The sequence below is a fragment of the Corapipo altera genome, unplaced genomic scaffold (assembly GCF_003945725.1).
Source record: "Corapipo altera isolate COAL_440 unplaced genomic scaffold, ASM394572v1 268, whole genome shotgun sequence".
Lineage (NCBI taxonomy): Eukaryota > Metazoa > Chordata > Aves > Passeriformes > Pipridae > Corapipo > Corapipo altera.
In genome coordinates, this window is record NW_020884901.1 from 18,885 (window position 1) to 45,172 (window position 26,288).

Here is a 26,288-nt window from a genome sequence, read left to right on the forward strand (position 1 = left end):
AAGCTGAACTAACACACCATCGCTCCGTGACCTGGGACAAGTCACATGAACTTCTCTTCCCCTAACCCCTTAATTGTGAAATTTGGTAGATGCTGAAACCTTAACTGGGGAGCAGGTGCTCTCACTCAGCTAGGTAAATGGTAGAGAAAAATGTTTCTAATCCATAGCACCCAGGTAAAACAGTGCAAAAGGTCACAACTTCCCTAAATAAGGTGCACCAAGCTAGTAAACTTCCTTAGATGTATCAGCAGATGTTTAAAAAACAAAAGAAAACAAATATCAGTTATGCACAGCAGGAATCCATAGACCAAAGTGGATATGCAACTTTCAAGTACTGCCAATGCCTGGCACCAGCAGAGAATAACAAAAAAAAGTCAGCAAAAATAACAAAGTGTCAAGAGAAAACCTAGAGAATACACAGTAAAGCCTGAAGCACTCTTGCAATACAAGAAATGGAAAGGACAAATGCCACCTGTTCTGCTGCTATCTTAAACATTTGTGATGCATTAAACTGCCCAAGCTGAGATAGCTGGGAGTACGTACTTGTTCCCCAGGCTGTGACTCTTCCGGTGCCTTGGCACAGGAGGCGTAGGGAAACTTGCTGCTACTGAGGCATCAGGACACGTGGGTCTCCGGCTGAATTTCACAATTGCTGACATGTCGGATGGACCTAAAAGACAGAGATCATTTAACACTGAACTGGTGCAAACCCCAGAAATTTTGTGGGCTGGTATGTTTAAAATGAATTGTTACAGATAACCCAAAGGCACCATTTCTGAAGCACTGTGTCTTGAACATCAGGGTTACGCCATCCATTTTTGTTATAAATTCATCTCTATATGCTTGAACTCTCTCAAAGTAGTTTTTTACAGTTTTGCTCATACTTTTAACAATGAACTACAAAAAATCTTGGCATCCTTACAACAGCTGGATGTGCCAAAGTGTAATATGTAGAACCATGAAGTCAGTTTGTACTACGGGTGTGAGCAGGAATGTTCACACATGTTTTGAATTTTGTTCACAACTTCATGTTGTGAATAAACTCTAAACAATCTGCTCATACTGACTCATAGCTTGAGCATGTAAGAGAAAGCAGAGGCTTTTAATTTATCTAATGACCAGACAAATGCATTACTTCTCAATCATCTATGAGCCCTAGAGATGTCTCACTGCAATCATTCTTACACTCATTTTACAGATTTTATGAGGTCTCACAGAAAACATGGATGAAATGTTCTTGTCCAAGTTCCTTGATCCTGTTCACAAAAGGCTGGCAGTGAACTTTGCCATACAGTGGAGAGCAACACAACCTATCACCATCCTCAGTAAATGCAATGCTATTCTTGGCTTGAGATTTCACTTTTAAACACATAGTTATGGCACTGGTGCTTGTGATGAAAGTGGTCATGAAAATGGCTGCCTGCCCCATATCTTCTCCTTGGTACAGCCCAGCTAGCAGCAGAACAGACTTTCTTCTATGTTAAAAGAATCACTTCTTGGAGGCTCCAGCAACCTCAGCTTAGTCAGCTTCTGACCTCTAACCACAGCCCTTTAAGAGAAACTTTGTGATGTGAAAAAAACACATGCAATTATCCTTAGAATCTTTACAGAAGTGTCTGACCTCAAGTAAGTGATAAACTGGAACAGAAGAAAAAAAAAATAAAACAAACCCTCAACATCACAGGGCACAGTTTGACAACAGGATGTGAAGGTACACCTTCAACAGAAATGGCTCTGAAAGAGTGGTCGCTGACTGGATGAGGCTTCCCAGAGAAGTGGCACCAAACCTGTCAGAGTACAAGGTGCGTCTGGACAACACTCTTAGAGATATAATTTAGTTTTATGCAGCCCCGTAAGGAGCAGGAAGTTGGACTCAGTGATTCTTATAGGTCCCTCCCAACTCGAGATATTCCATGTTTCTATCTGTTATATAGGCTACTCCATCTCTCCCCAAGCACAGAATTTATTTAACAACTTCTTCTGCCTTGAATGGAGGATTCATGAGACATAAGAAGAAACAGGAGAAGGAGTAATGAGTTTTTCCCAGTGAGAGGCAAAAAATAATACAAACAAACACAAGATGCTTTACTATCCATACTCACTGTATCAAGTTGTATGAAATATAAAAATTAATTACAAATTACTTGTATTTTTATTTCCCCATAGCCTAGACTCTGGAATTTCACCACAAACTGGGTCATAACTACGCAGAATTGCAAAGGATTTTCCCCTAGCAGTAAGAGGAAAAATTTAATCCACAGGGTTCTGCACATTTGAGCAAACTGTTCATGGTGCTGTTTAATTAACAACGAAGGGAGCCTCAGGATAAACAAAACTAGGAAACTGCTTCTAGCAACAGAGGAGGAACAAGCTCATTAGAGGAAACTTCAGTAAGATCACTCACTGGGTCATCAATTTAGTAGGAGAACAAAAAGAAAAAACAGTTCTTAATCCTGTTTTCTACCTTATTCCTATATACCAAGTTATATACAATAGCATTTTTGTCTGCCTGTCTTTGCTACCATCACACACATGTGAAAAATGACACCAGCAGCATCAGTCACTGGCATTTGCGCCTCCAGAGAAGGTCTTATGTTAAATGGCCACATGAACACATCAAAAAATGCACTTTCAATCATTACTTGATCCAGAGATTCAACCAGTGACACACACTTGGGAGACTGGAAAGGGCCAAGTACAATGTTCTGCTGTATTTTCAACAAAAACTTTTATGCATTTGGGCCGTAATATGATATTGGAAGCTTCTTCCCTGAAACCAACAGAGTTCATCTTCCCTTTCTACCATGGAGGCTAAGCACAAGATAGAATAGAAAAAGTATGAATCTGAGCAAAATTATGTGATGCCTAGTTTAGTGTAAAAAGTGTATGGATTCATATTTCATTGTTAGGTCTGAAAATCTTATCTGCCGCATTAATAGCAAGAATATATATTTCAGTAAAGTCTTCTACTGCAAGTTTTCATTAAATTTTTAAAATTTATGCAGAGACAAAACAAATGCATTCAGAAGTTTCAGAAATGATTACAAGCTCTTAAGTTTGAAAACCTCCAGTCCTTCTGATGGACTAGGTTCCCAAAGAGGAGTTCACTCTACATGCTTTGTTTGTAGTGCCTTTCCATCAGATACTTTTCAATTTGTGAACAGTAAAATTAGAACTACTGAGCTGTTTATTACCAGCTAAGAAGTTTAAAATAAATTGGAACTGAGACCCAGTATGAAGATAGTGGCAGCTGAAAAAGAATTTTCAGCTGTAAAGTTTAACTCAGTAAGAGTTTAATCTGAAACTCAGCATAAACAGTGGCTACTCCAAGGCTTGTCCCTTAAATTAGCTGCAAGATTTGTTCATTTTTATATTGCTTCCTGCTGTGTCCTTCAGGTCTTTCTAGTGCCAGTTCTAAATCCCAGTTTGCATTAAGTTCTTTAAGTGTATGACATTAAGTTCTTCTAAGTTCAGAGTGATACCGAATCATTATGTCTAACAAACTGCTGAAACTCTGAAAGAGTATCTTATGGCACAGCCCTAAACGAATACCAACAGTGCAGTGCTTTTTCCCACAGACCCCGTGCCACATGTAAAAATAACTGTTAAATTTTGTAATACATAATAGTTTAAAGGTTTAAGTTTCTCACTGTGGAGAGTCACAGAGCTGAAAGCAGTAAGACTATTTGATGACTTTGATTCTAAAACATTGATACTGACACAAAGCCTGAGGCTGCATCAAAACTACTTTACCTAGAGAAAGAACAGCAAAATAACAAGTCCGGTGCTTACACAATTGAGTCATTACAAAATCAAAGTCAGCTGGATTTGACTTGAGGTAGGTTCAAATGTTCCCGCTATTATAACCTAAAAGGATTAACACATCAAGCAAGAAAAGAACTGTTTGAGAGGTTTCACTCTACACTCCCTTTTTTTTTTCAAATTAGACACCCCGCTTAGGGAGCATGGAGTGAAATTTCCAGTAATATGAATGTAACACAAAAATATTTAAAGTTTTATCATTATAACTTCATTTAAGAAAGAGCTTTTATTACCTGGATAGCTTCAGAACAGAAAAGGTTTGTTAAAAAAACAATTACTTAAAAATCAAGTCGTATATCTAAAAGGACTGCACATCTCAGATTGAAAATAGTACTAGGAAACAAAACTTCAGTTCATGTAAAAATACTGCCTGGCTTAAGGTGAAATGTGTCAAGGGTGACAGAATTTGTGGAAATAGGTAGAAGAGCCTTACAACCTAAGCTAACAGCCTGGCTTCCTTACTGTTATATATGGCAACCAAAACTGCTTGTAACAGACCTGGGAAAGGAGGAAATGGGCCTGGGTTGACCAGCCACTGGAACAGGTTGCCCAGAGAAGATGTGGAGACTCCCACACTGGAGACATTCAAGAACCATCTGGACACAACCCTGTGCCATGTGCTCTGGGATGACCCTTCTGGAGCAGGGAGGTTGGACCAGATGACCCTCTGTGGTCCCTTCCAACCCGACCCATTCTGTGATTCTGCGACTTACTCTAATTCATACTCAATGTAGTTCTGCATATTCTCATCTCCAAGGCAAGAGAGGGAAAGATGTACAGTTTGGCTCTGTTAACCCTTGCTAAGATAAAAAGAATCTGAACTTAAAAACCTTTACAAAGTCTTTGCATCTGCTCTGCTGCCAAATGTTTACGAAGAAGAATGGTGAATTTTAGAGCTCTGTCAGGCAGGATCTGTGCTGCTGGGCACTCTCAGGGCAGCAAGTATGGGGTACAGAGAGTGTCAGCATGAGTTAAGGGGCAGAGGGGAGATGACCCCATTTCTGTAAAGGGGTAAGAGACAAAGAGAGCCTGTGCCAAGAAGGATGCCAAAGAGGATAAGTGGTGAGACACTGATGAAAACTGCACCAAGGGATGTTCATGGACATACCAGACTCTTGAGTAATTAGCTGGGGAAGCTATGCCCAATACTGCTGATAACAAAATTCAAATATTTAAATTCATTTGAGATGGAGTTATTTTGCCCCTTTTTTCCAATAAGTGAAGTCATCTGCTACTGCTAACTCTCCTCTTTACTCTCCTGGCTCCACTCCTAGTGCATACTGTTACCATGATTGCTATTCTGTTATTTTGCCTTTCATGGAGACAAAGCACTCTTAGTAGGATTTTCCAGTCAGCTGGCATGAACAAGGGTTAGTTTGGTTTTCATTATTTCTCAGCATCATTTTCAAGATTATGCTGACATGCACAAAAAAAATTTATAAAAATATTAAAACATTATTAAAAATTTGTTTGTGTTAGGGAACGTGAGACAACTTCATCAGAGTGAGCTGAGTGCTGTTCTAAGATCTGTGGCAAGAACATTTGGAAAAGTTTACACATATCCCAAAGGATCTCACTGTTTTTTCCTTTGCATAATTTTTCCATGAATAATCCTTCAAATGTTATAAATGAACATTACTTTTGCAATCCTTCAGTAAAACATGTGAACATTTACAGTCTCCAGGGGTTTTAAAAAAAGCAACAGAGTGAGGGAGTTACAGTTCACAATTTTTCTCCAGTAGAAAGCTATCAATAAACCAGTACTAGACATGCAAACAGAAAACTGAAAATGAGTTGCATATTATATGATGAAGAACTGAGGGATTTTTCAGGAAGGTAAAACAGTCTCAACTATTCACTATTTTCTGGTGAGCAGCTAAGAAATAAAACTGATACTTACCAGCTCTGTTTCTAAAACTTAATAAAGACATTCCAAGTCACAGACTCTCTAGTTAAATCTTCGCTGTAAATTTTTACTGTTCTGTTTCCATTGTAACCAAAGTCAGTGGGTGATAATTAAAACTTTCAAAGAGAAAGACCTACTTACAAAACACACAATAAAGAACTTAAGAAGAATTTTGTGCACAGAATCAAAAATGACACCCAAAAATTAAATCTAGAATGACAGCTATTGTAAAAGAACAGTTTTAATTTTCAGAGTATTGCTTTACAATTCAATGAAAGCCTACTAACGCATAGAACGTGTAAGAGACTTGTTTGCTATGGCTGCTTCTCAGACAAGAGCAAACTAAGAACAAGAATCTGAGTCCTTGGCTGCACCTCTGTGCTCCCCCAAGCTCCCCAAAAGCTCTCTCTCACACACTCACTCACACACACACACACACACACACACACACACACACACACAGGTCCTTCTGACTGCACACCTGAGTCTAATTCCTTCAAATGCTTCCTGGGTAGAAGTGATACTTCCGATTTCAGGTGTCACTAATTGTCAGCATTTGTGTTACTTACTCTGCACCACTGGAACATGCAAAACCCAGACTTGCACTTCAGCAAAAATGTTGACTTTTTTTGCAGTTGGATCTGCAGGGCAGTGTATGGGCTTGGGTGACATCCAGATTGGCAGTGAAGACATACCCATTGTGAGAGCATAGCTGCAGGGAAACTGTGAAGTTTGGGTTCAACCAAATACATTAACCAATTCATAAAAAAACCCCCAACTTTTTACAGAAAAACTATTTCAGGTGACTGCTGTGAAAAAAGAGCCAAAACCAAAAAAAACCAAAAACAACTAAACCCCCAAAAAACAGCACAGAAAAGCCCCGAATCCTCTGGCTGTTTTGTATGTTCATAGCATTCCTTGGGAGTAACAGCTTGGTAGCTAAAATAAGCATCAATGAATTAGGACATTAGGCTTTTTGATAAGGAAGTCACAGAAAGTAATAGAAAGCGATCAAATTAAAAACTGAGCATGATCATTCTCTCCTTGGAAACTTTATATTTGTTTTGATAGAAAATTCTTCTACAACTTTGGTGGATCTTTGGTATACTAAGAAAAAGCCCAAGTAGACTAATTCCGGTTGGATTTAGTGGTTGATAACATGTGAATCCCACAGATTTGTCTGGTATTAATTTGTTTCAAAAATACTCCAATGACTTGTAAAAATTTGTCTGGAAAGTATCACAGAGGAAGAGATTGGAAATGAAAGAGCAAAGTTTCCTGGACAGTCTGTAAATTTATGTAAAGAAAACTTAGTTCTTCCATTTCTACCTTAAGTCCCGTGTAAGAAAAGCAGACACTGCACATGAAGCAATGGCCAAGAACTTGCACAAGAATTAGACAATCCTCATTTCCACAGAATGATTGGCTGCTAATGCACTTAGCGCAAACTATTTATTAGTTGCCAAAGCAACCAGTAAAACAAATGGAAAACTAAATGTCAAACTCAGTGTTTACATAGACGACAGGGTGGGAGGGTTTTATTCTAAAATTCTGGGACTGCTGTAGAGGTATCACCAGTGTAGTATACCTACTTCAGAGGGTTACAAATGTGCAAACATTCCAGTCTTTCTTTCTTCTGTTTCTACATTTTCAACTCCTACATAACACATACTCCACATCCAATAAATTTACCTCTTCTAAGTAATTAAAATACATATTAAAAGTTGTTTATGAGCTACCTGTCAAGGCTGAATGGACACAGCACAAAAGGCTGAATTTTACCCCAATAACAAAGAAGAGAATATACCTGTTTCAGATTAATTACTCCATATTCCTGGTAGGATGGTAACATAAAACCTCTGGTCTAATTATTCTCCTCTCAAGAATTACACCAAGACCTACTTGGGGAACAAAAAAGAAAAAAAAAGGGAGGAGGTGAGGGTCCATCCCTGACTGCTGCATAACAAAACCCCCAAAATAAGGGCTGCCCACAGCGGAGGCCTCGCTGTTGCTAACTTCAACGCTAACTCTAATGCTAGATGCTACTTTAATGAAGGGGTCTGTTAAAAATCACAGAATTGTTCAGATCGGTCTTTGATTCACTTAGTATTAGACACAATTTTCTGGATAATTATTTTAATATTATTTTAACTGTTTATATTGTTCTTCAAGACAGGATAAACATGGTATATTTCAGAGAATGAGTATCCACTCTCTAAATTTCAATTAGCACTGTGCCCTGAACTTTTCAAAGCAACATGATAATACAGAACATACATAAAGTTTTCTCTCCTGAGCGACACTTTGTGTGCAAATTCTGAGGAACTTCGGATGCTTAGAAGACTAGCTTATTTACCATATATTGCATTAAATCTTCTTTTGTTCTGGGAAAATGTATTGAGTTATACCTTCCAAAACAACCTAACAGCCGTACCATAAATGCCAAGCACCTTCCAGCCAACGCTGCAGGAACACAGATGTCTTTTACAGCTAATTCAACTGGAAACTGTGAACAGTTAGCATACTATAAGCTCTCCAGCTACATTCTCTCTCTCTCTCTCAAACCACAGCAAGGCAGAATGAAAAGTTGCTGCCAAGGAAGCTGTGTGAATCACACAGTTCCTGAAAGCATTCAGCTAAACTGCTTAAAGCTCCTTTTTAAATGCTATTTGCAAGAGACAAGAATCGCTGCAGCATCATGGAAGATGTAAAATCTTCCTGTGAAAGCACTATTCACAATTATATATGCATTGGTAATTAAATGAGACTCTCTTAGCCACTAATATACAAAACATAGCTTGTTGTGAGACAGTCACTTTAATCAGATGCCTACCTCCTGTTCAAATTTACTGGAAAACCAGTTGGCAAACAAAGTGGAAAATGGACACATGGTTTTTCTCCAGTACTTTCCAGAAATACTGTAGGATTTAACTGTTTTTATTGAGCCTAACACTCATAAAGATACTTTAAAGGGAAAAAAAAGAAAACCACAATGTCCCTGGCTAGGGTAAACTGTTAATATTCTTTCAAAAGAGAGAAAACTCAGTCGCAGTGCTGGCAAGTAAAATCCATTTCCATCATGAACACAAACAATTATACTTTAGGACATGAACATGACACTATTCCCTGCACTTAAGTCCATTATGGACTTTGGAATTATTACCAATGATACGGAGGTTTTTTTCTGTCTCTGGAAACACACACTGACCTGTGTGAGGATGCAGCATGTCACAGGGAGAACTCGACTAGACAACTGCTATTAGGAACATATTAACTTTTGGATTGTTGAGAGAACTGAACTGATGACTGTCCTTATGGACCAAGAACCTTTATTTTACCTTAAAATTACTATAACGAGACTCACATGACTTAAACTATTGATTGGAACATTAAACTACTGCCCAAAGCACTTTGAGATCATCTATTATCATTACAGTTTGCTGACTGCTAAGGACTTACTTATGATGCCCAACGTTTGAAGTGGAATTAATCTCAAACTATAATTTGAAACCAAATAAAACTGACTGAAACACCTGTAAATGTGCTTTTTTTAATTCTCTACAGTCAAATATATCATTACTGATATTTGAGTATTTTAGCTCAGAATTATTTAAGACTACCATATGGCTATATTTCTATTTATTAATGCTGTGGAATAAACAGTAAATTATTGCCTTCATGCTTAGTTAAATTTCAATTTAAATTCATGCTAACTTACTTAACTAACCTTCTCCAGAAATAAATCTGTTTTTTTCAGTAAAATACACCGGATTCCCTTTAGTAGCATTTTTGCAGCCACATAGGTGCAGGTCACTGAAAAATTCCTGTTGGTATTACAAAATGCTGATGGCATTCGTTGTCTAACTGGCAGTAAGTGAAAACTCTCTAGCTGAGGAAGAAATACAGCAGTCCACAAGTTGGTCAAGCTTTTGAAGGAAATATTAAGAGAAAAAATAGAGTAATAGGAATGAGTCAGCACTTGGTTTCTAGTCATCACATTAATTCTCACTCTCAACAAAGCAACCTTACAGAGCACATAGGGTCACTGCAGACTTGGGAAAATTCATCCTCTCTTAATACTGTCAGATACCACATGATCACATTCAATTGAGTAGGTACTACTGAACACTGTCATCATTATTTTGTGGACTCCAGCTGAACTCAAGGCAGTATCATGCCATATTACTTGCCTAGTTCAGGCGAGTTCAAACTTCCTGTTTCCAACTTTGGAACTGTATTTTTATTTGTCTTCCTTTATAGTTCTAATAAAGTCTCAGATCTTGATTAAGAATCAGAGTATTGGCAATGATCACATACTATGCTGCTATGACCAAAGTTAGAAATTCCATAAACACCCTAATGAAATGTTAGCATCAAAGCCCAAATATTGAGCATGTCAACACGAGCAATACAAAGCAAAAGCCAGAAAACAAAAAAGTTCACTCATATGTCTGCTTTAAATATGTAATGAGAGGCAATGACTTAGTTTCAAGTTCCTAGTATGAAAAAGCTAATCATCACAAAAGCAAAAGAAAGTATGACATGATGTGGTGGGTTCACCTTGGCTGGCTGTCAGGTACCCACCAAGCTGCTCTATCACTCTCCATCCTTCACAGGATGGGGTGAAGACAATAAGATACAAAAACCGTTGTGAGTTGGGATAAAGGCAATCTAACACAGAAAAGCAAAGGCTGCATGCAGAAGCAAGAAAAAACAAACAAACAAAAAAAGGTTGTATCCTCTACTTCCCATCAGCAGGCAACGAGCAGCCACAGTCTGACCGAAGCATTGCAGCAGATACTCAGGAAGACAAATGCCTTAGTAACAAATGCCTCCCTCCCCCCTTTCTCTTAGCCTTCATTGATGAGCACGTCATATGGTATGGAATATCTCTTTGGGCAGCTTGAATGAGCTGTCCTGGCTATGTCCCCTGCCACCATCTTGTCCACGCCCAGCCTACTGGCCTTTTTGGTAGGGGGCTGAGTTTGGAGAGACAGCCTTGGTGCTGTGGGCACTGCTTAGCAGAAGTCTGGTACTTCAGCAGAAGCCTGATACCTTGGAAAGGTATCAACAACTTTCCAACTGCAGACACAGAGCACAGCACTGTGATGGCTGGTACAGAGAAGTAAACTTTCAAATGCACGTGTTCATTAACAACTACATTTGAACTCACCTAATAAAAAAAAATTCTCCTCTGAACTATTTCCTTATTCCTATTCCACAACAATTAATAATACTGAGCATTGAGCAGGAAGAGGGAAAGCACCTTCCTGAAGAAACTGAAGACCAGGTCAACTGTTTATTGAGCTCTGGGAATAGCAATCACACTCCTGAGATAAACAAGAGGTTCCCTATAAAAAAATGGTCATGAAGACCATGCCAACATGAAGACCTGGGAGGCAGATGAAAAACACCCTTTTTTTTTCTTTCGTATTTAGTATCGTCCTTTTTCTTTCTCTCGTTCAGTGAGAAGAAAAGACATTTTGAATGCCAAATGAAACTGCTTGTCAGATGTGATCTGGACCCCTTAAGTCTTTTATGTTCACATGTGGTTTAACACGAGACAGAAAATTGGCCATTCAGGTTCAAGAGATTAAAAAGGAACAGCTTTTGAGATAATGGCTCCTATAGCAGTAGGTACATTTCATACAGTCTGATGTTTGCTTAGTCTGTTCATAGAAACAAACAGATTAGTTTTGGTCAACTTATGGGTGGTACCATAGTTATTTAGATCTTGCTAGAAGCTGCTACAAATCTTTTGTTCTCCTGCTTTACACAATGAAATTGTCTCAAATTTATATGATCACACAGAAATCTGAAAGGACAATTTCCTATGTTATTCATTGCATTGATTTGTTTGTACCGAAAGACGGCCCTTTTTTCATCACTTATTAAATAATCATGAAAATACAAGCATTTGTGAAAAATTCCACAATCTGACATCTGTTCCAATGCTAGCAAACACCCTGTGTCATCCCTTGACCTGCAACTGTTTCTAGATAAGTCAGCCATTCTTACTGTTGACTCATGCTACTGATGTACCTCTGGGTTTTCTCATACACTTCAGTGAAGGATTTCTGTAATTAAATTATTTCCTTACTCAAATTTTCAAACAATGTTTTATACCTGCAAGATCTTCTTTGGAGGAAACCAGTCGAGGAGAGCTGTTACCTGGCTCAATTCTTAAAGACAATCTGGAAAAACAAGTTTTTAGAGAAATTAACAAAAAAAAATTCTCAATAAAAGTTGAAAGTAATTATTTTGGCAGTGCTAAGTAGGAATTTTACTTTCTTGGAAGTGTAGTTATTTATTTAGTGATGTAACAAAACAATAATTTTTTCAAAGTAAATCACTATCTGTTAGAACCAAGAAAGAAACAGTGAGGAAAGTCTATGAAAACAAAAAGGGAAATTGTTACTTTATCCTCCCTCTCAGTGTAAAACTGTAAGTTCATATAGTCTTTTACCTGGAAAAAAAACCCTCCAAAACTTAATAATTTAGATACAAACCTAACAGCAAACATTTTATTCCCTCTGAGCATGAAAGCGAATTTACTCTGTTACCATGTGGAAACATGCACTCAGAAATAGTTATTTAGTTATTATGACTTACAGAAAAGTAACCAAGTTACCGACACTTAATAGAAAAGAAGATAATTGGAAGAAAATATTATATGTCACTGCCAAACTCCTTGTGTTCTATGATGACCTCACTCGCTCTGGTGTTATCTCAGCACTCCAATGTGTCTCCATCTCCCACCGCACGTCACTTCTGCCATCTCTCAAGTTTAGGCACTTGACATTCATGGGTCCTTTACTCTGTACACACAGTTTGACAAAAAGGTATGGAGGACTACAGTGTTAAGTAAGTTTTACTGGAATAGTCATAACCCCAAAGGAAATAGCTGCTGTCACTGCACAGCACTGAACACACACAGCACCTGTGGAGATCTCGAGCACCTCCCAACTGTGCACCCAGGAAAGGCTTTCTGACTGCACAGAAAAATGTGCAGAGGGACAGGGGAAGGAACCTATGAGAGCATTTCAAAATATCATGTATGGCCCAACTATCACTTTTTTACCCTGTTTATGGGGAATACCTTCCAGTTCCTTTTTCACAGTATTCAAACACTGTCAACTACGTTTCAGCGTGAAGTCAGTTAACAAACATACGGTCACTTTTCATGTTACTGAATTTCTATTCTTCTGATAGTACTACATTCTTTTAACTACCCAAAGTAATGTATTTCAAGTAGGTAATGAATCAATTGTTCCTTTCCAGGCTACCTTTTCTTTCTGCAAGCATGGTTTCTGTGACTCGGAAGCAGTACCATGACTCTCCTAGAAGCCAACAATGAGAGAGTTACAACGATACAAGTGCATGATTCAAATGTTGATCACATGGGAATTTCTTTCAATATGGAAAAATGGCAAAAGAACTTCCCCTGTAATAGGGGGAACTTCCCTGTAAACAGGGCCCTACTGTGTGAATTTATCTTCCATGTCTGTAGAAATGTTCCAGTTGCATCCCTTGCCCAGTAGTTACTCCTTTGTTCACTTTTAAGGCTGATCTGTTCCTCACTATATTAGAGCTTTATTAGTTCCCATGCTGTGAGCTTAATTTTTGCATAGAAAGCTTTCTATAATTTTTTAATAAATAATTTCCTGCAGAACTGTGCCATTTACAGATGCTGAAAAAATTAGATATTAAGCTCATTTTACCGGGTTAGCTCATATTTGACAAACCAAAGTCCTTAGGCAAAGCAGAACGTGCATTTCAACTTGTTTCACAGTTTTTCTCCAAACAGAAGCAGACAACCCCTCCTCATGCTAACCCATCACTATTCCAGAATTGTTAATTTCTTCTATTTCTGTCTGTACAGGGGAGATGTTACCTGTTCTTCCCCATATGTGAAAATGGCATGTTTAGTTTCTGCCAGCTTTGAGGAGCTCATTTCTGATGTTCTTTCCTTACCCTGTTATCAAGTAAGTTACTCAGTTTTATTAGTTCTCAGGCAATAGCTACAGTTTATTTGGTCACTGTGGAAACATCTGTCTAATCAGCCCACTGCAAAGAGATATGACTGCAATTCAGTCCACGTAAGCAAAATCACTTCTTTCTTTCACGGTGATGTGATTTGTAATGCATTCCTCCTGAAAACTTCTTGCTTTGCTAGACTAAAAGGAATTTAAATCTGTACATAAGGATTAGAAACGAGCTTTATTCTTAAGCATGCTGAACTGAATTGTTCTCATTAAGCAGGTCCAGTCTATAATTTCAGACAACTATTTACAGAATCAGGCATTATTTAGAACCAGTGTAGCAGGACTGCCTCACGTACCCAAGAAGGCCAGAAATCACTTGTCTAACTTTACATTTTGTACCAACTTCATCAGCTTACTGCATATCAAGGTCTAAGATTCAGTACAGCTTTTGCACGTTTGAAAAACAGCACAGGTGAAATACTGTCTATGAATATGTACATCAGGGGAAGTGCTATGACCTGCTATCGGATTTAAGGCAAGAACATTCTTATACCTTCTTTAGTGACAAAAGCAAGTAAGATCAACTTCCACGCAACTACTTGCACTATACTATTTCTCTCTTTCTCTCTCTTTACAATTATTCTTGTAAAGAAGAAAAAGGGAAGATAACAGCAGAAAGCAAGACCTAACATCTTTATGCTTTTAACAAAGTTTTAGGAAGAAGCATGTTAACATTAGACTATCTAGAAAGCACCAGTGCTGTGTGCTGCACTTAAAAGTTCACTGACAGAGCAACAAATGAGTCTTCAGTGCTATAAAATGAGATTACATCACTCTCCACTGGTCATCTCCCCAGAAAATGTGAAGTTAGATAATATTGTTTTTCTGTTTGGTTATGCTAGACTACACACTGAATCTCACCCCTTCCTAAGTCTCTGACAGTTTGGTCATTGACTTCAATGATCCCAGAATTCTACTACGTTTCCAATACAACAAAAATGCAATTTAGCTATTTTCAACTTAGGAAAATACAGGATTTATTAAAAGAAGAAAAATAAATATGAGCCTAAATTTGAGTTTTGGTAAATATAAAATATTTATGCTGACATGTTTAAAAAAATATTTAAATTAAACTGTGAGAAAAGGGAATATGCTCTGACAATGAGACATCATTCCTGAGCCACATTCTCCTCTATTCCCTCTCTCCTCCAGAAGGGTGGAAACAAACAAAACCATTTTTATTAATTAGAGATACTGACAGTCAGTACAGTTTCAATCAGCCTTGCCTTGTCTGTCACCACTCAAATTCAATTTTGCAATTCCTCTGACACTGTGTTTTTCCTGGAGTAGCACAGGTTCAACACACGCACATGTGCACGTGTCATCCCCCTGCCACACGTGTATATAGCTGTGCCTGCAGCATGAGCAGTGTCTGCCAAACAGGACTCTTGGAGCCAGAACCTATGGCCCCTGAGAGGCTTAGGGTTATACCCTCAACAGGTCAGTGCAGACTTTGACACTGATGTGCTTCCCATCAGTGTTTATCATTCAGATTCTCACACACCCAATGACATTCTCACAGCTGACTGTCCAATGTCATTCACTAGCATTACTGTAAATAAAAATCCACCTTGCTTCCAGCATGCCTAATAAACCACTCATAACTCATAAAGACATTATCTTTTTTTTGTGTTTGCACCCGTGTATCATCAGAAATTCATCTCAGAAATGCACTTCGGTTACAAAAACCCCATGGAATGCTCCAGGCTGGGGATGGACAGAGTGGCTTGAGAGCAGCCCAGCAGAAAAGGCCCTGGGGGTGCTGGTCAACAGCAGTTGAAGATCAGCCAGGTGTGCCCAGGTGAGCAAGAAGGCCAAAGGCACCTGGCTTGTGTCAGTAATAGTGTGACAGCAGGACCAGGGCAGTGTTCCTCTGGACTGGGCGCTGGTGAGGCCACACCTTGAATCCTGGTGTCAGTTTTGGGCCCCTCACTGCAAAAAGACATTGAGGGGCTGGAGTGCATCGAGAGAAGGGAACGGAGCTGGGGAAGTGTCTGGAGCACCAGGAGCGGCTGAGGGAGCGGGGGGGGGCTCAGCCTGGAGAAAGGGAGGCTCAGGGCTGACCTTCTTGCTCTCCGCAACTCCCTGACAGGAGGGTGGAGCCAGGGGGAGGTTGGGCTCTGCTCCCAGAGAACAAGGGACAGGAAAAGAGGAAACAGCCTCCAGCTGTGCAAAGAGAGGTTTAGGTTAGACATCAGGAGGAATTTCTTCATGGAAAGGGCTGTCAGGAATTGGAAGGGGCTGTCAAGGGAGGTGGTGGAGTCCTCATCCCTGGAGGTGTTCAAGGAATGACTGGATTTGGCACTCAGTGCTCTGGTCTGGTTGATGAGGTGGTGATTGTTCAAAGGTTGGGCTTGATGATTTTGGAGTTCTTTTCTAACCTTAGTGATTCCATGATTCTATGATTCTACTCTGTATCCTGCAGAAGAGGCAGTCAAGCCACAACTATAGCTACTGAACCATGTGGCCATGGGATCAGTATGCATCTCAGACTAACAGTGAAGGTTTTCCCCTCCCCCTGCCTTTGATCACAATTCTTGGTGGAAAAGGTCCGGGGACTAGAGCTGCCTGGGAGGCCTTTTTAAGATGGTCTGTGGTCAAGGCTCACTGTTATCAGTATTAATATTTTAAGCACCTGTCATTCAATTCCCGTTCCCATAGGACTAGAACTAACACGGTGCAGCTCGCACTTCTAGAGTACCAGCACTGCTAGGAGTCAGTATAACCTTTTAATTGCCTATTAATTTCTCTCAGATGCTTTCCAGTAGCATCCTGCCTATCTGAACCTAAATTTGAACTGATTTTTCTATAAATCATCTTACTACTATATTGGAATATCTCTGAAGGACTGAATTAACATGCTCTGAAGGACTGAATTACAGGTATAGATAGGTATAGATAGCAGCTTACACAACAGGATTCCAATCCTGACTCTCCTGTCCAGACAAGTAACATCGTAATACAAAAAATAATCTTAAAACAGGTTTTACGCAAAGAACAACTGTGGAGAATAAAAGGAGTGGCCTAATGATACCAAAAGGTCAGCAAAAAGATTGTTTAGGAATGGTTGCAAGGCATGTCAGGTTCGGAAAGGATATGGCATGGTGCCACAATGTTATATACTGCTATAACCGGGCAGCTTCTGCAAAAAAACAGTATACAGGCTGCGCAAGAAAGATCTGTTATTTTTAGGATATGATATCATTGTCGGGTTTTCTGGAGCATTCCTACTTGCTGACAAGCATGAACCTAAAGGAAGCAATTGGACTAGCACAAAAAATTGTAGAGAAAAGCTCTGTTTATATAAACTGGCTGCCAAATTTTCCTTTTCAGTGTAATTGAGGTTCTCATTTGGTGAAACGTGTGTTGGGATTCTGCCAATACATTTTAGGGCAACTATCTAAGCTTCTTTCTCTGACAGCCTGGTAGTGTGACAGTTCTGTTCTTCATGCCAAAGGTCACACATACATCTCTGCAGAGAGCACTAATGCTGTCCTTGGCTCAAAAAGAGCAGTCACTGGAAAGAGGAAGAGAGAGGAGATTCTTTCCCACTCTAAAAACTTAGTACTCTGCATTTTTAAGGCTTAAAGTTTCTTCTGGCACGGGACTAGAAAATGCTATGAAACTAAAGATCCATTAGGGGAAACTGAGAGGAAAATGTGAAATCAAATATTCAAAAGAAAATCCAAAAACTTCTTACCAAATGCAAAAATGGATGAGGAATGAGAGTTTTCTTTCAGGTTAGATGTGATGAGTTTTGATGAATTTAAATTAATACAGTTTTTTTTAATTTAAAGCTTTAGTCTGATGAAACAAATACAGCAGAAAAAGATCAAGGTTCTCCAATGTATGTAAGCTGCAGTAACTTTCTTGTGGTAAGAATTTAATCTTTCCTTCTTTTTGATACCGTTTGTGACTTTAGTCAAGTTTTTCCTTGCCACAGTGAAGCCTAGAAACAAAACTGCTCAACTTGATTGAATTAGTCTCACAAATAACTAAATCAAAGGAAAAAGTACTAAATTATCTTTAAGATACATCAAATATCTTACAGCATTATCAGCAAGGCTGCTGCTAAAGTTCCATTTAAAATGGAATTACTTGCATTTTTTTTCCAAATATTGTCATAATATCATTTGTTTATAGAAAACATTTCCTTAATTTGTTTTTCTAAGATAGTACAGTTCATAAAAGCTATTGTATAAACACTCGCGTCAATAGGAAACTCCATCTAAAAATCGAACTAAACAACATGACCAGTTTCTTTAATCCAATCCAAGGGCTGTAAAGCCTATCCTAACTACAAGTCTTCACCTTTACCAATGACTACTCAGTTTAATTTTGCTCTATCTTCACTACTTTAATGAAGCATGGAAGTATTGGGGAAATTAGTAAATAATGACCATGTGTTAAATTTTAACATTGAGATTTAATTCTCAGACTACCTTTAACAAATGTCTTGGTCTGCTTGACCTTTTCAAAGGCTGTGTGCACTGCTCATGGTCAATGTGCATCTCTTGCACAATGTTGTCTCTATATGTGAAACATATACAATGTCATGGGATGTGAAAAGGAAGAACATACATCAGTACTCTGGCAGGAATTCTAATTCCACGGAGCAGATAAATTTTGCTATGAAAACATCAAACCATTGTGCAGGTTAGCTCTTCTCCTGGTCTTCTGTAAGCATTGGTTTGACACACTTAAACCCCCAAAACTTAAACCTCCAAATCTTAAGTACCAATTTATTAAAAATAGTTATTTGAAATTGGTAGATGTTCTTAATGTATTATTCATAACACCATAGAGTCAATCTTGGAGATGATTTTAGGGTTACTGAACAAAATTCCCAGCATATGACCATCATGTAATAGAATAAAGACTTGATTTTCATCTACTTTTAACTGTTACAAATATATTTCATTTTGTAAATCTGCTTTATAGCCATAAAGGAAGACTGTGATTCTGGATTTTACTCAGTAGAAACACTCCAAAACATCTTCAGCCAAGGGCTTTTTGTTCAGCTCCTAACCAAACTAAGGACCAAGTGATCTTTCCTCTAAATTTCCCAAAGCCTGAAGAAAAGAACAGTACTTACTTATAATTGTCATCTTCTACAAATTTCTGAAGTTCTTCAATGTAACGGACAGACTTCAAATACTTTTGCACGTGGGGGAGTGTTGTAAGATGATCTGTGGAGTATTCAAACAAACAAACAAAGAAGATGAACATCCAAAATCGATTATTATTTCAGGTTTTTCTTCTGGTTCTCATGGTTACCTTAATGGAAACAAGAGAATTCGAACTTTCCTAAAGAATAAATCAGGCAGAAATACTACTTTGACTCTAAGATGTTAAAGATGGAGCAAAAGTGATGCTCTCAGTTGTTAAACAAAACAAAGATACATTTAAACATCAGGAAAGCTCACGGATTTTATTAGATGTTGTCTTACAGGTGGAAAAGAGTTATTTGCTGCAAACTCTGCTAGAATTTTTGCTCACTGTTCTGGGGAAAATCAAACCCTGCAGCCACGGCCATTAGTCGTTCTCTTACGAACAAGAATTGAAGAGACTTAAAAATTATTAAATAATTAAATAAAAATTACAATGCTGAATACCAAGAATGAAAGACACTAAGTTCAGAATGACAGAAGAACCCCTGGACACAGGGTGCATGGACAGGAATACGCCTCGTAGTACCTAACTTAACTTGCATGCTCTTGTAAAGACAAGACAACTGTTTTAAAGGCACCCATTATTCCAGAACATTGTTTCTTCAAGGTCATATTTTAATTTTCATCCTGATTTTAACGAAAGCACTCAATGCATAGCACTGTAGGAAGATACCAAAAACTGTCAAAAGGCAAGGGTCACTGAAATAATGAGGTTTCTTTGTCATTCAAAGTATTCAGAGACAAAATGAAACTCACAACAAGAAAATCACATCTGAATAATCTAGCTATTCATAATCATACATTACTATGTCTAGTCACTACCTTTAAATACTTTAAAATACCAAAGGACAAGGGCTGGATACTTCAGCATACACAGTTAATTTCTTGCCCCGTGTTCTCACAATCTAACATTTCATTTTTTTTTATTAAGCTCTCCAAAACTGTAGCATTTATATGTCCTGAATTTATTCAGTTGTATAGCTGCTGTCAAGGCCTATCAGCTTGTTTCATGTTTAAGCAATGAAAAGTCATGCTAAGTCCCCAAAAGTACGCCGAGTATTCATCAAGACCCCAAACTCAGCACATTTCTTGACATACGGCTTCACTAGCAGGCTAGAACTGCAGAAGTGAATTTTAGAGTAAAATCGTGTTAACAAAAGGAACTAGCCCTCATTTTCATCACTTCATCCAGGAGCAATGTACGCGGAAAAGCTAAACACAAGTGAACAACTTGTATAGACTGAAATATTTGTGTTTCATTTTGTAAATGTATCATCAGGATGTTAACGACAAAATTATAATGAAATGACACACTCTACACTCATCATTTCTACTGCACGGTAAAGGGAAAATATTAAAATAATTCTCTCTAATTGCCTCTGGTGGAAATGGAATATAACACAAATGCAATAGCTGCACTTGAAAGTACATCTCCTGTAGCCCACATGTAGCAGTAAACTCTACGCAACCTCTGTTACAGCTCTTACAATTTTGAATACATATTTATCTGCCCAATTTACTGGTAAGACCAAAGCTACACAGGAGTGGAAGTTATATCACTTGTCAGTGTTCAACTCTACCAACGTTAGCCTCTTGTGTTGCCTTTACTAAGGGCCAAAAACTGCTTTCACAATGTTGTACTAAAGAAATTTTAGCTAAGGCTTAATAGGCATAACAAAATTTACCAACCATAGTTACAGGAGACTTGCAGATCAGCTATTATTCGGAGGATATTGTTCATTTGATTGGATCTTTGTTCATTCTCCATAATGCTGTCTGAAGCGGGATATGCAGAATCAATGTAGATTAAATCCAAGAGATAAATTCCTGAAACAAACAAATCAATCAACCAATTGATCCAGTGTTTCAAACAGAAATAGTTGCATAATTCTTAATGAATATAACAGCCAGCAGCTATTTACTCCCACTGTGGTCTGGACCCATTAAACAAAGGAGACCTTGGCATTTGCATATTGAAAAATTCCATAATTACTGCTTGAGTTCTATGACACCTTTTAAAAAAGGACAGAAAAGCTTTTGTGCACTTAGGCTAATGCCCATCATGAGCAATTTGCAGGACCATAACAAGGACACTAAAAAAAGAGACTGAGAGCTGCCCTGACTGGCGGAGCGAGGATGGGGACGCAATCAGAGCCCCCCGCAATGCCACTAGTCACTGCTGGAAGGAATTACTGCAGCTTTGGCTCTGGCTCCAGGCTGACTTTGCCAGAAGATATCAGGAGAAGATACTTAGGCTTAATTATGTAATGATTTAAGAAAGCATAAAGAAAAGGGTTTTATTTATTGATTTCTTAATTTAGAAAAGGGCATCAAAAAATGTACTTTTTCCATCAAGAACAAAATGTACTGAGTCTGCTGTGGATGCTGTAGACTGAACAGAAATGTCTGTATGTGCTCCATTCAGGGGCCACTGGAGCTATTGCTAGTGTGTCAAAAACATTATCTCGGTCTGATTTTTTTTAAAGGATTGCTCAAACGTTTAGGGTCAACTAAAAGGCAAACTCTAATTTATCATATTCCTAAACTATTCTGTGACCTGTGCAGGAAAGTTAGTGCCTCTTTGTTGCATAACAAAGAAGGGAACATTCTTTTGAGCAGCAAAATAATTTGTGCAGCATAAAAATCTACCATATTTCCACACTGGATTTTCCATACTGGTTTTTGAGCATGTTTATAATTAATGACTCCCCCTTTGGCCCATGCTTTCTTGCCCTGCCTTGAAAAGAACAGTCTTAATTCCAGGAAAATAGCTTGCTGTCCTGCTTTCACTCTTCTAGCTTTACAGCATTACATTTCCTTGACAAAACCCACCTATTAAAACAACAGGCAATGCAGCTATGCTAGTCAAGTACAATTTTTCAAAGGGGAAGGAAATGCAGGGAGCATGCCTAAGCAAACTGCTTCTGAGAGAATCTCAGTATGCCTGCATTAATTACTGATAATGATCAGATCACTGGAAGGATATTAAGTTTGGGCAGTGAAAACACATTATTTTCACGTCATTTCCTGGTTGTAAGTATGCCTCAAACTTACTCAGGTAAAAAAAAAAAACCAACAAACCAACAAAAAACCCCCCACAACCCAAACATCTGGAAATCATATTTCCATCTGGGAAAATATAAACTCTTTCCTCAAATGAAAATGTTCTTATGTGTTCTCTAGTAATGTCTCATTACTATCATACAGAGCTACAAGTTACAGACCACCAGCATAGTCAAGCAAATCTAAGAAAAGCATGTGACTTACTAGAAGTTTTCTTCTTTACAGTGTAAGAAAAAACCCCAAACCCATAGACCTAGAAATTTTCTTAATTTGCAGTACTGAGTATCTGCATGAGCAAAACCTCATTCCCATGTTAAGTACACCCCATACTTTGCTATTGCATCATTTTACAGCTGAGATTCAGTCTTGTCATGAAATTTTGCATATCTGAAGTGCGGTCTGGAAGATCTCCATTAATGTTTCTGCTCTGCGACTTAGGAATCCCTTATGGAAATCCCTTGCAAGACTTTTTCTCACTCGTGCTGAGCTTGCTACATATCTCTTTTTTCAGACCTCTGCCACCTTGACAAGTAAGTGGTTCACTGGGTCACACTGTGTTATGTCCAGCATTAGCCAGGCTGCAATACCTAATTTCTTTACTTTTTTAGCCTATTCATTAAAGCACGATGGAAAAGCCTTCCACTGCTTAGGGAGGAATGAGTGAAGAAATCATATGACCTGTCATTGAAAAATGAAGAAACAGACAAAGAGGTAGCAAGCAATAAGCCAGAACAAACTCAATTCGTTATGAACCATTAAATGCTTTGCTTGGAAACTATAGGGCCATGACTAATCTGCCTCCCAAGCCCCCAGCAATCTGTGAATTTGAACTATGAAAGAACCATATCCCCGTCATACCCACTGACACGATAGATAGCAGAGTGCTGCAGTGACCAAAGGTAATTTGATAACCCCAACAAAACCAACAGGGACATTTAGTCCTCATAAATGAGTGGACTAGAGTTGGATTAACAACTGAGCAACATATAAACAGCTGGAATTTCTAGTTATGCTGGAGTTAAAACAAAGAAAAAAGATGCTTAGAAATCAGGTCAAGTTTTAGTCTAGTTTAACTTCCTGCACTAAAACAGATCAGCCCTTCAAAAATTTTCTTCCCATATTAAGAATGCTCTCTTGAAGAAGTACTATATCTCATAGATTTGTGTATGGTTTATAAAGGAGATGTTCATATGACTCAGACTATCTCAATGGTTTTAGCTTAAGGACCCCTTAACCTGGGGTATATATTTTTTCTCCCAGAAAGCACCTTCTAAAAACCATTCTGAACTTGCTTTCATTTCCATCTCTACGCATTTCTCTCTCTAGAAAGATGGAATGATGTATCATCAAAAGTTATGTATGTTTTCAATAGTTGTTTTATTTGCTCTTGCAGCTATTGCATTTTCTCAACAAAAGAAAACACCCCCCTCCACTTTTGTAATCTATAATAGTCATTTGCAGTTCTGGACCCAGGGATTAAATATGCTGATATGCTTCAACTTTTCTCAACCACAATAATATCCCAAGCCAAAGAATGAGTGAGTTTAAAGGAAGAGGGAGTAATTAGAGTTTGCTTTCCTGGATTAACGAAGTATATACAAGAGCAGAGGGATAAAAAGAAGAAAAAAACAACTTTATTTGATTAGAAGACAGTTTTCTGCAGGTCTGTCAAGAGCAGTAATACCTGCTGTTCCTTCGTATTTTCTCCCTCTTGTGAAGGTTATGGGCACACACTAGTTTATTACATCTCAGATTTCACATGTCATACTAGAGGAACACAAACAGCACCTTGGTTCTGCTTACATCTGCCTTGTTTCCACATCTCAGTCTTACTTAGATTTTAGAGGCGAAAAAACAACCCAAATTCTTATTTTCAGCTTTTCTGAACTTACCCATTACAAGGGGTTCAGCCACACTGGGAGTTGCTTCAGCCATCATCCCCCACACTCAAGAGCTCCTAACCCGTGCACACTGCCAGTGTGGGCCAGGTACCTCACACAGCAGAATGAGGGAAGAACCTTCATTTTCCTGGTATTGCAGTGGTTCTGTAGCAGTCCAATGTTGAGTAAATCCTGAGTCACCAAGATTTCTCCATGGCTTGGAGATCCTACCTAGACTGAGATTCCATACAGCAGCTCTTCACTGTTCCCTCTTGTCCAGTGGCACAGCAAAATGCAGTCAGAGTCATAGCTGTAAAAATTCTATTTACTCACAGCCTCTATACTGCAATACACCTTACAGCAGCTGGGTCAAGGCCACTGCCCAGCTCCCTTGAGCAAGTTTGCAGCTATTCCCATTGATATCAAGGGTATAAACACCCGCTCACTCTGGAGCAGTGGTTGTAGGCATTTCTTCAGGACAAACAGTCTATTTTCTAGGGCAATATACATATGAGGACCAAGGAGATACACAAGCAAAAAGGATGAAAGAGTGTTAGCGTAGGTCCTGTAAATTCCAAATAAAAGTGTAAGGAAATGGGCTTTTGGTAGGTAGCAGGGGGCAGGAAGAAAAATACCAAACTGATAGATGTCGAAAAAATTAAACTGAATGTAATATGCTGGAATGTAAGAGAACATACTCTTTGTAATTACACACCAAGCAACACCTTTCTAAGGTTGTTTCTCTCTGTCTCTTTGATTTATTTTTTTTTTTAGTGTTACAAGCCTGCATCTGGGCAGTGACATTTTGAACTCTTCTACATATATGATGTGATAATAGGAACAGATGAGGATCAGTTTATTTTGTACCAAGGAATGACAAAATCATACCCTTCAGCAAAAGACTTCAAGATCTGTTTCTCAAAGGAAAGGCTCAGGGCTACCCCATGCCAAAGCAAACACACAGCACTAGCTTTTCAAACTTTGGCTCAATTTGTGCTACTGTGCACTGAAAAAAGCTCTCTAAGCTGTGGAGCCATCAGGATATTTTCCAGAGGGTGAGCTCATGGGCAGCTTCTTCCACAGGCAAGTATCATTTTCCAGTGATACTCACTTTTCTCCATTGTTACCAGAACTAATTTCGCAGCTGGGTATTGTATGCAGACAACATTGTTCTTCATTAGTTTATGGTATCATGGAAAAACTAACGCGGACTAAGAAAAAGCACAGTCAAATAATCCAGAATTAAATCTATCAGTGAAAATCATTCTATGTAAAGGGGACCAATTATTTTTAAATTGGCAAAAAAAACCCCAAACCTGTAATACCAAGCTCTTAAATTTTTACTGAAGAGCGCAAACAAAGCAATAATATTACTAACAGTTTAAAGACAGGGAAACATTAGTACAACAAAAAGCAACCTTGAAATGTAACAGTCAATGCCACCCAGATAATGCATTTTGAGTGCTCCGTCCCCCAGAAAACAACTTCCAAAGCTAAATTTTATTGAAAAAAATATTTATGGAGAACTGCAGTGTTCAGCAGGATGCAGACCTAAGCCTATATAACGGTGTCTTGAGTCACAGCTAAGTTTCTCCTATTATTTTCTCTATTCAATACTCAAGGCTTCTGTGAAAAAGGAAGTAGCACTGAGGCAGATAATACATAAGCATACTTTGGGGAGTTGTTTGGTACTAACAACAAGGTCTTAAGAAAAATACTCCCAAGCCTTCTGAAATCAGTGGTTACTCAGCTTCACCCAGTTCTGATGAATCTCAGCTGCAGCATATAAGCTTTAAATTGTTCATGAACAGCTACGGTGTGTAATTTGCTCCTCATTAAGAAAGACTGACATAACATCCTATGAAAGACAAAACATTTTCCGTCCACTAAATCACATGTACAAAGGAAAATACCAATGAGAAAAGCCGCAGTAACAGAAACAAAGGGAAATCTGGTTTTTAAGGCATTTGCCTGGAAGTTAGAAAACCTGGGTTCAAATTTTCTTTTCCTTCACAGATTTCTTTGACCAGGGCAAGTCACCGTTATCATCTATTTCCCAAAAGTTAAGAGAGGAAGAGAGCGTGAGCATTTCCCTGTCAGAAAGACCTCATGAAAATAAATATGACCAGGAAGACTTAACAAAACTGGAGGTTAAATTCCTCACAGAAATACTGTAACAATGTACAGTCTGTAGAAGGAGCAGCACCGTTTAGTCTTAAAAATTCAGAATTTCAAATCTCTTTGGAGGTTTATGACAATTTGCAGGCACAAAGTGTAATCCAAAACTTTCAGTACCAAAAATTTTCTCACAAATACACAGTGTTGCAAAACTGATCATAAAAAACCTGTGCAGACAAAGATTGAAAACTTGCATCATTCTTAATTGTGTCTCTTTTCCTTT

At 38.4% G+C, this 26,288-nt stretch overlaps 1 protein-coding gene across 4 annotated transcripts in view; it reads right to left on the reverse strand.

The window, feature by feature from the left end:
- The window catches only part of RALGPS1 (Ral GEF with PH domain and SH3 binding motif 1), an 81,877-nt gene that overhangs the window by 12,053 nt on the left and 43,536 nt on the right, over positions 1–26,288 (reverse strand). For all 4 annotated transcript variants that reach the window (XM_027650340.1, XM_027650341.1, XM_027650338.1 and 1 more), the window contains 4 exons: positions 20,634–20,771; positions 18,869–18,962; positions 11,855–11,922; positions 544–670 (listed from right to left, as the gene is read on the reverse strand). In XM_027650340.1, the coding sequence (XP_027506141.1) occupies positions 544–670; positions 11,855–11,922; positions 18,869–18,962; positions 20,634–20,771 (427 nt within the window). The remainder of the gene's footprint in view (positions 1–543; positions 671–11,854; positions 11,923–18,868; positions 18,963–20,633; positions 20,772–26,288) is intronic.